This window comes from Nanorana parkeri, unplaced genomic scaffold, assembly GCF_000935625.1.
Source record: "Nanorana parkeri isolate BGI_ZX_2015 unplaced genomic scaffold, ASM93562v1 scaffold724, whole genome shotgun sequence".
Taxonomy (NCBI): Eukaryota; Metazoa; Chordata; class Amphibia; order Anura; family Dicroglossidae; genus Nanorana; species Nanorana parkeri.
In genome coordinates, this window is record NW_017306992.1 from 736,338 (window position 1) to 750,863 (window position 14,526).

Below are 14,526 nucleotides of genomic sequence, written 5' to 3' on the forward strand. Positions count from 1 at the left end.
CTGAGTGGAGGAACGAAAGGGGAGGGGGCGGGAACAGCTGGCTCTGCCTCTAAATAGGCAGAGCCAGCTGTCAGTCACGCAGCTGGGCGGATCCCGGCACAATTGTCGGGATCCGCTTCAGCTGCGGCGTCTCAGTATACCGCGAGCAGCAGCTTGCGGTATACTGAAGCGTCTCAGTACACCGCGAGATACAGCTTGTGGTATACTGAGCCTAGGGTGACAGGAGGACGCTAGTTTGTGTCCTCCCGTTACCCTAAGGAGAACTATGGGGAAAAGCCTTAACCCCATAGTTCTCCTTTAAGAAGCCATGCATCCCTAACCTAAGTAAAAGCATTTTAAACTGCAGCAAGCATTTTTTTTTGCGTAGGCTATGTGAATGGCAATAATGTATGGTGTTATGCCAGCTTGGCTGTGAAAGTAAAAGTATACTTTAAGATACTATAGTACAGTTTTTGTGAAGAGATACTCTCCACGTAATGCAGAAAACCTTGTAATGTGATTGACAATGCGCATTTAACATAGTTGTTGCCCTATCTGAACAGCACTTGAAATATTTGAAATTGTATTTACATTTATATTTGAAATCTTAGTAAAGTTTAATCTTTCAACCATTTTAGGCTTCATCAAGCTTGCTGGGACAACCTACAGTATCCTGTGAGATATCACTGGACAGGAGACCAGTCCTGTGCTGAAAAATATAGCTCTATACAATTACATCAATTACTCTTTTTTTTATAACCCAATGTAGTTAACTGGAATATAAAATAGTGCAGTCCATGCTTCCCGCTTCCCAGAAAAAGCAATAATGAAACGCTCATCCTGCTGTTATTTACAATCCTGGGAAAACTAGAATCTAGTGGTTGTTTCCAGTAGTCTTTTCGCAGTACCCCATTTCAACACAAGGTGGCGCTACAGATGGTGTGTGTAATCACATCTCTTGATCTCAAGAAATTCAGAGAACTGCAGGAAGGTGCACTCCATTATGTTACACGCAAAATGTAGATCCCTTTAATAAAAAGCAGAAACTCATCAAATATGGTTCTGAAATCGTATTTTTCACATTCCAAGTGTCAGTACATGGTATACAAAGAGACAGGACTAGAATTAACTTTTTTTTGAAACTGCTACCGTTTTGAAACAAATGCTCACTTCATCTTCCTTGAATCCATTGTTGAGTTTTTTTTTCTGGTGTAAATTCCACCTCAACAAGTTGCCTTTAATTACAATGTCTTATACTGCTACCTAATTATGTTTGAATAATTGTAGTTACCAGCAATTAGCTTTAAAAAGAAAACTAGTTCAATTAGCGCAAAAAAACAAATGAATGGGTTCCAGCCAGCAAAATGTATTACGTTTATGTAAAATTTCGAATTCAAGAGCAGCTTGATGTATAATTTTGGTCAGGAAGGCATATTTGCATGATATAAAATAGAAAAGAAAGAGTGTATTTGGCTTCAAGAAAGTATTTACAGCTTTTTTATAACTCTGTGCAAGTAAGTAGCTACAGTATGTAGGTCATGGACTCATATGGTCTAAGAAGAGTGATATCTAATTCTGGAAAAAAAAAACATATCTGTTCAAAAATAACTTACCCTTCCAAATACACCCAGTGGCATAACTATAGCCATAGCAGCCCACTCAGCTGCTTTGCGGTCTGGGGTTGAGAGGGGAGACCCATTAGGAAAATAAACTGTAAAGTCTGCAGTCTAGAACCTTGTTTCTTAACCTTTTTCAAGTTGTGGCACCCTTTAAAAGTATGCACAATCTCAAGGCACCCCAGTCTTTATGTAACAAAGGATATATGGCCCTTCTAAAACCTTCTCTGCTGTCTGAGATAAGGGTCTGGTATGCATTTTAAGGGAATACACCACGCAAAAACACAAAACATAATGAGTTTGCCCTTCCCATCAGAGTCCCCCTTTCAAATCAGGAGGCCCCTTCACATAAGAACACCCCTTACACATTAGAGTCCCCCTTTACATCGGGGGCCCCCTCCTTTTACATTAGAGTCCCATCTCAGCCCAGGAGCCCAGATTCACATTAGAGCCCCTTTCTCTCATAATAGGAGTCCTGTTTAATATGGAATACCATGGAAAGGCATGTGCAATCATTTTGAGGCACCCCTGACGAAGCCTGGTTGAGAAAGGCTGGTCTAGAGGACCTGATGCCAGACATACAGGCATCATTATCCTTACTAATTACAATAACAGTGCAATAAAATCATACTGTGTCACACATCAAAAGAGGATCCCCAATGGTTTCCTTACACTCTGACTGGAGACGTTTAGAGTTTAGGAATGAAATGGTAAGGAAGAGGGAGTTGGAGGTCAGAGAGTGGTGAAGTGGGGGTCAGTCTCATGGTGTAAAGTGGTAGAGTGGTCCTTCCTTACCAGTTTACCTCAAGCAGTAACTGAATCAACCAGTGGATTAGGGAATTGTTTATGCATGCCGGTCTGCTTGATAGAGGTGAAATCTAGGTTTGATTGGATCAAACTCATCCCTACATTCTAGTAATGATGCTTTCATAGAAACATACAAAACATTTGAACTGAATAATAATAATAATGTAAAATAGTATAATAATGATGATAAGTATAACACCTAAAACAATTCAAACACAAACGGTATAAAAATAATAATAATAATAATATAACAATACTACTACTACTACTAGTGCTGCTAATAATAATAATAAACTGCTACTACTACTACTTATACCACAACTACTACTACTAATAATAATAACAATCATCATCATCATCATGTACAATAGTATAATACGATGATAATTATAATACCTAAAATAAATTCAAACACAAACTCAATAATAACAATAATAATAAAAACAATAATACTACTGTTATTGCTAATAATAATAAACTACTACTACTACTACTATTAATAATACTACACATAATAATAATTATAATTAATATTATTTATAATAATTATTATATTAATATTATTTATAATAATATTATTGATAATAATAACAAAAATATTGAAGCAACATATTGAGAAAAGTAAAGTATCCTTGGAACAAATATTTATTATGCAGAATGTTAGCAATTATCAGTGCTCATTTGATAACCATTTTCCATTACTGTTTTTATTTAGACCTGTCTGTTATTTTTAGCTTATATTTTGTTTTGAAGCATAAATAGGTATTTCAGGAGAGAGGTGTATGTCCATGGGACTGAAGGTGTTAATGAGCGATTGCATCTGTGATTGCACACTAGGGACTGTAACCAAGAAGCAGGAGGTATTTTTCTAGCTGCATCATCTGCTGGTTAGTCAGGATTCCCCGGCTGTTGCGCTTAGGGGCTGTGGCTTGCCACAATGTCTGTGTATGGTAAGGATAATAATGGAATATGGTCCCTGGGGTATGAATGTACCTATAGGAGATCGGTATACCACAAACAAAACACACGTGAAGGTCAGAGAAAACAACCTTTAAGATTTAAACCTCATCATCTGTTGTTGTTTATGGACAATTAATCTGATGAGCAATGTATGAAATGCATTGGCAAGTGGCAACCAATAAGCAGTAATCCTCTGCTGGAAAGAATTAATCTCTTTGTACTTATTTCCAAAGGTGTGATTTACAGCTCTTAGCTTATTAGCGTGCAGGACAAAGAAAATTGTTCAAGAGAAATGTTTGAAACCTAAGCTCTTATCAGAAATCAGCCGTACTGCTTGATACGATATCTGATGCTGAAATGGGCTGGTTGTTTTTGTGTTTAGTAAATATAGCAGCATTTTCCCAAGTGACCGGTTAGCTGGGAACACATGGTTAGAATTTTGTTTGCAAACGGCAGTTTTTTAAATGCGCATTTGAATTTTCTATTCCGAAAGGTTTTATTAAGAAAAACATAAAGTATTAAAGTATCAGTGAAACACAAGAATAATTACAGCAATGTGTCCAGTGAGTAGAGACATATCAATCAAATATACTAAGGTGCAATGAAATGGATAAAAGCAAACATCGCCCAAAGGATAACATTCTAAATATTAACAATCACTTATAAAGCCATCCACAACTCTGCCCCCGGCTATATCTCAAACCTTGTCTCAAATATCACCCTAACCGCCCCCTCCGCTCCTCGCAAGAGTTCCTGTTTTCCAGCTCCCTTGTCAACTCCTCCCATGCTCGCCTCCAGGACTTCTCTAGAGTCTCTCCCATCCTCTGGAACTTTTTACCCCAACCTGTCCATCTATCTCCCACCTTGACTGCCTTTAGGCTATCCCTAAATACTCATCTCTTCAGGGAAGCCTATCCCACCTCAACCTAACCACTAAACCATCACGTTCACAAACAATTCATCCCTATACACCTACCTCCTCATGTATCACTTGGCCCTCCTATTTAGATTCTAAGCCTTCAGGGGCAGGGCCCTCCTTACCATCTTGTCTTGAATTGTATTGTGATTGTAATGTCTTCCTTATATTGAAAAGCGCTGCACCAACTGTTGGCGCTATATAAATCCTGTATAATAATAATACTAATAATAATAATAATAACATTTGAGACCGATCAGATGTTCCAGGCAGATCCGTTCTTCTGCACATGCGCAGCGAACCAATCTGCCCTGAAACAGCCGACAAAGCATTGGAATGCTTGACCTAATGGGCAGTCACACATTCCACTGCTGTGAAACTGGACGGGATTACGTTGGAATGTGTGACCATGTCACCAGTCACACATTCCAAAGTAGTCACAAACTTTGATAGAACACAGGCAGACTGTAGTGGGTGGGGCCTGCTTGGTCCCTCCCACAGCCCTTCTCTCTGCACAGGCTGTGTACAGCACAGTGGTGATGTCACTGCTACTGCTAAGTCAATAACTGTGATTACAAAACATTTTGGGGAACGCAAAGATGATGTATATCCTTTGTGGCTTTCTGAATATATCTGAATGAAAGTTGTTGTGCTCAGAGTATAGTTTTATGAATCAAACTGTAAGACTTGAATTGACTATTCTTTTTATGCGCATGGAATGTATTTACCTAATTTTACCCAAAAGTAAAATTGGATTTTAAAACAAAGAAAAACAATTTGAAAATAAACTTATGTGTAAAAAGAAAAAAAATATCAAGTTTGTGTATTTACAGCAACTGTTTTTGGGTGCGATAGATTACAGGTGACAGGTTCTCTTCCAGACAGTATATCAGGCATTGCCCCCATCTTAACAATCTCTTGTAACTTTGTTCTCTATTTAGATTCTACAAAAGACACTTACACAGATGAGTCAGAACATGGGACGTACGACTGCCGCACCGATCAATCCCTGCTCATTCAGCACAAACTTAACAGGCAAAAACAAGGCTCTCACAAATCTCAAAAGGTAATCCAGATATTCCGTCCCCAGTCGATATTTGTGTGAGCGTATTGTATTCTGTACACACGGCGGTTATACACAGACAACAATCAATTACGGGACACCTCGCTTCAACAGTCTAATAAGCCCTGGGCAATACACTTAATAGAAATAACTTTATTTAAGCGCAGTTGGAGAGCAAAATACATTACTGTATTCTTCTGACTTCCCACAGTTAATAGATTCTTGTATTCTTCCTTAAGGCCCACATACTGGTTATTTATAACTGACTTAAAAGCAATCGAGTTTGTATTTTCTAGAATGTTTCAAACAAAGTCACAAAAAGCGTCAAAGGAGTTTGAAGGTTTTAAGTAGACAAACTCCAGGAAAATATTTTATTAACCCTTGCAGTTGGGCTATCCCCGCACTACAAGGGGTAAGTCCTCGTTTGTGTCTAAGCTTGAAAATTACAAAGATATACTCACCTAAAGCTTCGAGTCGGCCAGCTGTCACAGCCCTCCCTCCTGCCTGTCTTCTCCTCCGCAGCAGCATTGGGAGCTCCCTTGGCCTCCTCACATCAATAGCCAGTGTCAAGGGCGTAACTAGAAATCACAGGGCCCCATAGCAAAATGTTGTATGGGGCCCTTTGATTTCTAGTTACGCCCCTTGCAGAGCCCACCTGATTGATCAAACAGCCCACCTGAGAGTGATGCTGCAGAGCCCACCATAGACTCTCAATGGTGGGCTCTGCAGGGTCTCAGGTGGGCTGGACACACCCATGCACACCTCTTACCTATCAGCCCCGATCCGCTGTCCACCTCCTCCTCCTACTGCATGGTTGCTACCGTGCTCCGCCTCCTCTTCCATCGCTGGGTCCTGTCTCCTCTTCCATCGTCGGACCCTGCCTCCTCTTACGTCACTGGCCCCTCCTCCTCTTGCATCGTCGTGCCCCACCTCCTCCTCTGCTGTCGACACCGGGCACAGCATCCTCCTCCGCAGCTGCTCCCTGTCACAACACAGCAGCGGCTGTGAGGAGGACAACACAGTTGAACGGATCACTGACAGGTTGTCAGTGATCTGACAGCTACACGTTCCTCCTCACACCTGCCAGTGACAGCCAGCAGCCTGCGATGCCATAGCGACCCAGGCGGCCCGCACGACATCAGGAGGATGTCCTGGCTGGGCCCCCCTGTGCCCTGGGCCCCATAGCGGCTGCCTGGGTCGCTATGGTGATTGTTACGCCACTGGACAGTGTATAAACGTGATGATTTACGGAACCTTAGACTGCTGCAAAGGAAGGGGAGAGACTCTGGAAGGACCTGTCTAAGATGAAGCCGGCTCAGAGCATGGGGTGAGTATAACTTTTTTTAACCTAGACACATAGGACCAGTTAACCCTTGCAGTGCAGGGTAACCACACCGCAAGGGTTAATTAAAAAAATCCTGGAGTTCTTCTTTAAATTAGACTATATGACCCTGTGGTTTCATTGTTAAAAGTGTCATCAGATATACAGTATTTCTGCATGTTAGGTGCATGCATGTAAGCTATGTGTAAGTGTAACTATTCTGTTTCAAATGTCGCTATATGCAAAAGACATACCTCCTGAGACCCAGTCTGTATGGACAGTATGGCAGCTTGCCAACTTTGCAAAATCCACAGGTAGCTTAAGGCCTCATTCACACGTCTGAATAGGTGCAGACTGCAAATTCCTGTGGCAAGAATCACCAGATTCTTGAGGCTGGAATTAAAGGTGAATGCGGACAGATGGCAGCTGTCCGCCCCTGTTCGCATGTTTCCGCACATCCCATGCTTACCTGTGACTAAGGACAGATGAACATGCCAAATCCACAAATATCAAAAACTGACACGCTGCTGTGACAGCATAGTAACACTTACATGTATTTATTACCTATCACAGACATCACATGCCTTAATCAGATGTCTTCCCCAGAAGGATGATGACATCTTTCTTCAGGCATTATTCCAAGTAAGCATCTATGTCCTGGACTGAGATGCTGGCTCATTAAAATAGTCCAGAAACAACTTTATCCTACTAGGGTCAAGGGACAATCAGGTATAATGGTCAACGCTACCAAACCAGCTTTCCCCTCCCAACTCAATACAAATTTCAAGTTGCAGATATTGTAGTCCTCATACATAATTTCTCTCACTAAGCGTTGCTGAAGGGGATGCTTTTGGACCCTGAAAAGCGTTGGATATTCTACTTGATTGCTCCCTGACCCTAGTGGAATAAAGTTGTATCTGGGCTATTTTAATTGGTGTGGTGCTTCAATTTCTACTGTGTTCACTAGGCCACGGATACTGTGGAGACCCTTAGGCCAGTGATAGTTACCTATCAATTAGCCAGATTACACATATTCAGTCACATCACTTAACCACTATTGGATGATAAAAACAGAATAATCTCACAGGTATAGTGCTTTTTTTCCACTTCCAAATATTCACATCTAAGATGATAGCTCATCGTGTATAACAGTCTTGTAAACTCTGGTTCTGTGCAGTTTTGTGCTGTATTCACAAATGTCTGACATAGATCAGTCCCTGCTGCAGCCTTTCACCTTGTGACTGCTACAAAGTTACAATGCTTCACTCTTATTGCTGATGCAGCAGCTTGTATTCTTTCTGAATCACTAAACAGGGACAACTATGCAGATCAGGAGTTCTACCTTCACTCCTTCACTACCTTTCTAATCTTCATACTTGTCAATGCCTTAAAGTATTGATACTAAAGACAGCCAGGTAACTAGTACTCTTGTAAGTTGGTGCGCAGTGGCAAACCCTAAATTTCCAACACTATAGGTTTCCTTTGAAGTGACTCACTCTATGCACGCTTACTCGGCTTCTAGAAATGTTCCTGTGCTCTGAAACATTCTTCATTCATCTCAAATTCCTATTTGACTCCATGTGGTCACATGCAGTTTATCACAGTTGTAGATTGTTCCATGGAACTGCATATATGTGATTTATTTTTTAAAGATGACTTTTACTTGAAATATTTATGGGATCATGCATTGATATGCTGCATTTCCACATTATCTGGGCCGAAGTTTTTAATGGTTTGTGAACTTAAAACAAATATTTAATATTTAGGTGTGTAGCGCTTTCCCCCACCCGAAGGAGCCGCTGGAATAAGCTGGGATTGGCTGTCCCAATAGGACTTACTGCCCTTCTGTGGCGACCGATAAACTGAGATCCAGACTGAAGATATGATGCTGAGAACTTTACTGTAGAACTCAGGGAGAGAGAGATAGGGCTCAGGACACCCAGGGTAGACTTCATTAAGTGCTGGAACAAAGTACTTACTGCCATCACAGATATAGGACCTTCAAGCCAATTGTGGCAATCTGTGTCTTGAGTAAGGATGGGCCAAGTGTTCGATTCGAACATGAGTTCGAATCGAACATCGGCAGTTCGAGTGCTCGCCGAGCGCCGAACTTTATGGAATGTTCGCGGTCTGTTCGACCGCGTACATTCCATAATACAAAATGCCCACTAAAGCTCTGATTTGTTACAGTCTTGCTCCTGACCACAGGTCAGGTGCAAGACTTTGCCCAATCAGGGCTCAGCGGAGGAGGGGCCTGAAGGAGAAAGTTCTCTATCAGGTCCCCCCATGTGGGCGGGTGCAATAACCAGCTTGCTATTGGCTATTGCATTTTACAATATCCAATAGCAGGCTGGGTATGGCTCTCAGCCTGCAGACGAAGTAGAGGCAGGGGGGCGGGGCAGAGGAGCCACGGCTGGACCGAAGAAGAGAAGCCGATGGACCGCCGGGACAGCGAGTGGACGGACCAGGAGGCCGGGACAGCGAGCGGACGGACCAGGGGACCGGAGGCCGTTACAGCAGCGCAGGTAAGGGGGCAGTACACAATATTTATCACATGTACCGGCAACTGTATGAGGGTCGAACATTCGACCCCCATACACTTGCATTGAGTTTGAGTTCGTATTCGAACATTTCGGCTGTTCTAATGTTCGAATACGAACCGAACAGGGGGGTGTTCGGCTCATCCCTAGTCTTGAGCTCCTGGCTATGCAGTACTTGGAACAAAAGCAACTAGTTCATTCAGGAACAGACCTTCAAGTTGCAGCAAGGGGTCACTTCTCAGGCTCCCCGTACCTGGTAAAGTTTCTCTGTCATCTTCATCCTCAATTCCAAACACTGGGCCTCAGGCTTAGGCCTCAGTGTGAGCACTGTCATGGTCTGTGACCGGGGCACACAAAACGACAAAAAGTAGCGTGCAAAAAATGGTGTCTGTGCGGTAACAGGGACGCACTAGAGGCGCAGGTTCTAAGAAGGGCCAGGTGTTCGACAGAGCCTCTAATGGTCAGGATGATTGGCTGCTGGACACCTTCCAGGTTGCGGCCCTCTAGCATGCCCACACAGACATAAAGATTAGTTGCAGCACCGAGGTGCTGGATGCATCAGCAGACAGGGTTGAAGCCTATACACAGCCACACAAGTAGGCACAGGTGCAAGGACTCACTTGAAGAAGCTGATGATCAATCCAATGCAGGACGTACAGGATCTCGCTGTGAGGAAGAGGGAATCCAGAGTCACAGGAGACAAGGTAGGTGGTGGGCAACCGCAGGGATTACAGAGGCAAGAGATAAACAGGAAGTCCGACTGGGTGAAAAGACACGTTGCTCGAACGGCACGGAACAAGTGAGCTGGACTTTTAATGGAGAGGTTCAGAGTGGATTGGCAGGAAGCCAAGCAGCTCAGACAGGAGGTAAAACCCGGAACCGAGGTGCTGGATGCATCAGCAGACAGGGTTGAAGCCTATACACAGCCACACAAGTAGGCACAGGTGCAAGGACTCACTTGAAGAAGCTGATGATCAATCCAATGCAGGACGTACAGGATCTCGCTGTGAGGAAGAGGGAATCCAGACTCACAGGAGACAAGGTAGGTGGTGGGCAACCGCAGGGATTACAGAGGCAAGAGATAAACAGGAAGTCCGACTGGGTGAAAAGACACGTTGCTCGAACGGCACGGAACAAGTGAGCTGGACTTTTAATGGAGAGGTTCAGAGTGGATTGGCAGGAAGCCAAGCAGCTCAGACAGGAGGTAAAACCCGGCGCCGCCCCTCACACAGGGAAGTGTGACATTTTGGATAGCTTTGTTCCCTAGACTTCAGGCCTAGACAGATCTGTCAGTCCATAGCAGCTTCCCCCCAGGCAGGAGCCCGGGGGAGAAAGAGAATCTCATATGGTCCACCCGAATATATTTATGTCCTCTCCCAGCATGCACCACTGGCCATGAACCTCCTAGTGATTGGCCAGGGAGACATGAATATTCATAACACTCTATTATTGGTTGCTCTCCTCTTTGGCAAGGATACACCTATCAGGAGGCAGATGCAAAGGATAACTCAAGGGATTGCTCAAGGAAAACCTAATCAGCATAGATTAGCAAATCAGTATCAGACTGAATACAATCTAACAGCAACTAAATTTGCTTACAGGGTGCTACACATGGTTGCCAGAGATTCAAGTATGACCCAACCTTCTTTTATCTCCCTGCTCATGAGTTCACAGACTTTCCCAGCCTACCATGGTCCCTATATCAGCAATCCACATTCCCTGATTATTCACCATTTATGGTTAGCACTTCTGTCTTGCACCACTAAGGGGCACTGGTTCAAATCCTGGTCAGGACACTATCTGCATGGAGTTTGCATGTTCTCCCCATGCTTGTGTGGGTTTTCTCTGAGTACTCTGGTTACCTACCACATTCCAAAGTCATGTTGGTAGGTAATTTACTCCTGTCTAAATCAGCCCTAATATGTGTGTGCATGTATTAATGCATTTGAGACAGGGACCTTAGATTGTAAGCAACTTGAGGGCAGGGACTGATGAGAATGTGCAGTATGGAAAGTTCTGCGTAAATTGTCATCACCAAATTAATATTGCAGTAACTAAATGCATTTACATTATGTTAGGATGCCTTCATCAGAAGGAATGTGACTCCCTTGCTTGAATTTATAATAGTTTTATGCCCAAGGGCTTGGCTGGATAACATAATTATGCCTCATCTAAACACATCATTGTTCACCCAAAACTAAAACTTCAGCTTTTGCTGGACTTTTTTTAAGTGTCATAATCAGGACTGTTGTTATACTGAGGCAGCCTGAAGCTGTTGACTTAGGTGGCATCTCTTTGGGTCACATGAATGGGGCAGGCGGAGTGGCATGTTTGCAGTGTGCGTGCCACCCCCTTTCTGGCCAGAGCGTCCCAGGTTGCTAAGAGCCAGGCGGAGAGATGTGTAATGGCCTGGGACGCTTTGGATGGCGTTCTGCTCATCTCCTGGAAATGTCACCCCACCTAGATATATGTCATCCTTAAAGCATGAACCAACAGCAACCTCCCCCCTTACCCGTCGCTAGGGACACCCATGGCTATAATTGTTTATTTTGCAAAATAAGAGACCTTTTCGAAATGTACTAACTCCATCCACAATCTCTTACAGTGCAAAGAAGATTTATTAAGCAAAGAAAAACATATATCCGACCACTTCCCGCCACACACAGAGCCGGTATGGATATTTTTTTTTATGATACATATCAAATAACTGTTTATTGGTGATGTGGATAAGGTAAAAGTTCATATTGATTCATTTACTGAACTATTGCATGTTTCCTGTTTTTAGTTTTGTTTTACTGCACAAAAACATATTTTATCTGCTGTCAGCGGTAAATTAAATCTACTAACTTTGATCAGTTCATGGAATATTTCCTTAAAAGGATTGAGCATTTATTCTCGTAAAATTACACTCATCCATTAGCCATTAAAAAATTACATTTCGCAGTGACCAGCTCTGAAATTTTGGTATCTGAAGTGCGTTAAGTGGAGTAGAAAAGTCCATTGCTGTGTCAAAAGCACAATGGCCTTTGACCTCAATTCAATCTAAAGACATCCGTTTGGCAAATGCTGGGATTTGATGATGCAGCAAGAATGCTGTATACTACTGGAAACACTTAGCAGGTGAAGGGATATAGGGTTTTAATGATTAATCTTGTAATATAACTGCATAAAAGTAAACAGCATGAAATGCCGGTCTAATAATTAGAAAGAAGAAACTAAAACTAAATTAGTATTTTTCGGATAAACCCTCCAAAACTAGCATTAATGATTTAGAAAAATTGTATGATGTTTTCAGAGTTGCTCTGGGAATAGATGAAACTCATCAGTCACTATTAGAATTTGAATACGGAGCTATAGGCTTGTGACATTTGCCAGATCCTGGACAGAGAACTCTAATGCTCCGCAGGCTTTAAAAAAATGTAACTGAAAACAATATGCAGACAGTCCCCGACAACCTGTACTTATGAACCGAGGTCTGAGACTGCAGCCACTGTACCCTGCAGCATTCCACTGCGCAGCATTCCACTAGTAACGGTGTTTGTGTCAACGATCGCAGACGAGTAGTGGGTCTGGATTGTAGTACTGTACGTCCTGCAGGAAGTTGTTAATTAGTGCCCGGCCTCTTCTTCCAGGTCTGGTACTGAACAGGAAGTTGGGTCTGGCTGTCATAACCCTGTATGTACTGTACAGTGTACTGAACACTTTTATTTGTCTTCCTTGTCTACTTGTTTGCCTGTAACAATGCCGTAAAACAAATCTGATACAAGTGCTGGTTCTGCTCTCCAAAAAAAAAAATATGTTTTTTTTTGGCTGGAGTTACACCTAAAAAATTTACCTGTTCCAACTTACATACAAATTCAACTTAAGAACGGACCTACAGTCCCTATCTTGTTCGTAACCTGGGGACTGCCTGTATGTGTTCAAATCAAAATAACTTACATACTAGACATGTGCACTGCCAAAAATTCGTTTCGTTTCGTTTTAAATTCGGATTTGTGTTATTTCGTTTTTCGGGATTCGGGTGTGAAAGTCAATTCGGATTCGGAATTCGGATTCGGACGAAATTCGGTAGCGTTCGCACGAACGTTCGTTTCGTTTTCTGTTCTTATTCGTTTCTTATTCGTTTCGTTCGTTTGCAGCAAAAGTGACATTTGAGGGGGAAAAAATATTTTTCTCCTTCTCTAATGTCACTTTGCTCCAACGAACGAAACGAATAAGAAACGAATAAGAACAGAAAACGAAACGAACGTTCGTGCGAACGCTACCGAATTTCGGAAATGGAAATTCGGATTCGTTTGCATTCGTTATGTCTGTAATTCGGAATTCGGATACATCCGAATGTCCGAATTTACGAAAATTCGTCCGAATTTCGATTCGGAACGAAACGAATCGCACATGTCTAATACATACTGTACAATATATCAGATGCTAGATGTGAGTGACTACATGGTAAATCTCATCTCCAGATAAATGGCTAAATACAGAGATGAAATACATGTAACAAAAGTGTTTTACCTGCCAAAGGATTTGTATTTCTGTCCATCCAGTTCTGTGATTTGCACAGCTCTTTGCCAATCATCACGTCCCTGTAAGGCAGGGCAGTAGACCTGCTTTTTCTCTGCTGCAGACAAGTAACACCTACAGGTCTTGTTCCTCCTCCATCCCAATCCCATCCCTACACATGTGAGCTATTCTTTCTGTTACTCTGTCCTCCCCTGGTGTCAGCATGTTCTTTGTTAACACACTAGCACTGCAACACACCTGATTGGTTCCTTATGCTGCTTTTTTTTCTCTTAGTCTAAGTTCTGCTCTGCAGGGGCTGCAATAGGTTAATAGCCATATAGTCTCAATATGAGAAAAAAGCAGGAGGAGAGCTACAGGACGAGATCTGGCCACTGACCCCCACTATACAATAGAACTGAAATATTACCTGTGCTCAAATACATTTAAAATGTAGAGTAGGGACTGGCTAGAGGGGATCACTTTGCCACAGTTGGCCAAGTGAAACATGTATTACAATACTGTATATGTGAACTAAGAATCCCTGTTTTTATGGAATAGTTTTCTAGATGTATGTGAGGGTGTACAGCAGTGAGTAGAGGATTAACTCAAAATCTTAGGCTTTAAAGTAAACCTAACTTGGCAAAATATTTTCTAAGGGGACAACAGTGACCACGAGTACCTGTGTTAGCATAGCACCCAACTGTTCCTTCTTTGGAAGAACAATCATTATTTTGGAACTAAATTCTTCTGTGCTATTCAACTAGCAAAAGTGTAATAGTACAGTAAGCCTTTCATCCAAACTCTATTTACTGCATTTGTTA

The 14,526-nt window shown here is 42.4% G+C and overlaps 1 protein-coding gene across 1 annotated transcript in view; it reads left to right on the plus strand.

Moving 5' to 3' along the window:
• The window catches only part of LOC108793132 (anoctamin-3-like), a 165,083-nt gene extending 151,289 nt beyond the window's left edge, over positions 1-13,794 (plus strand). The window contains exons 3-5 of the mRNA XM_018564088.1: positions 5,220-5,344; positions 11,808-11,873; positions 13,750-13,794. Coding sequence (XP_018419590.1) covers positions 5,220-5,344; positions 11,808-11,873; positions 13,750-13,794 — 236 coding nt within the window. The remainder of the gene's footprint in view (positions 1-5,219; positions 5,345-11,807; positions 11,874-13,749) is intronic.
• Positions 13,795-14,526: the final 732 nt, after the last annotated feature.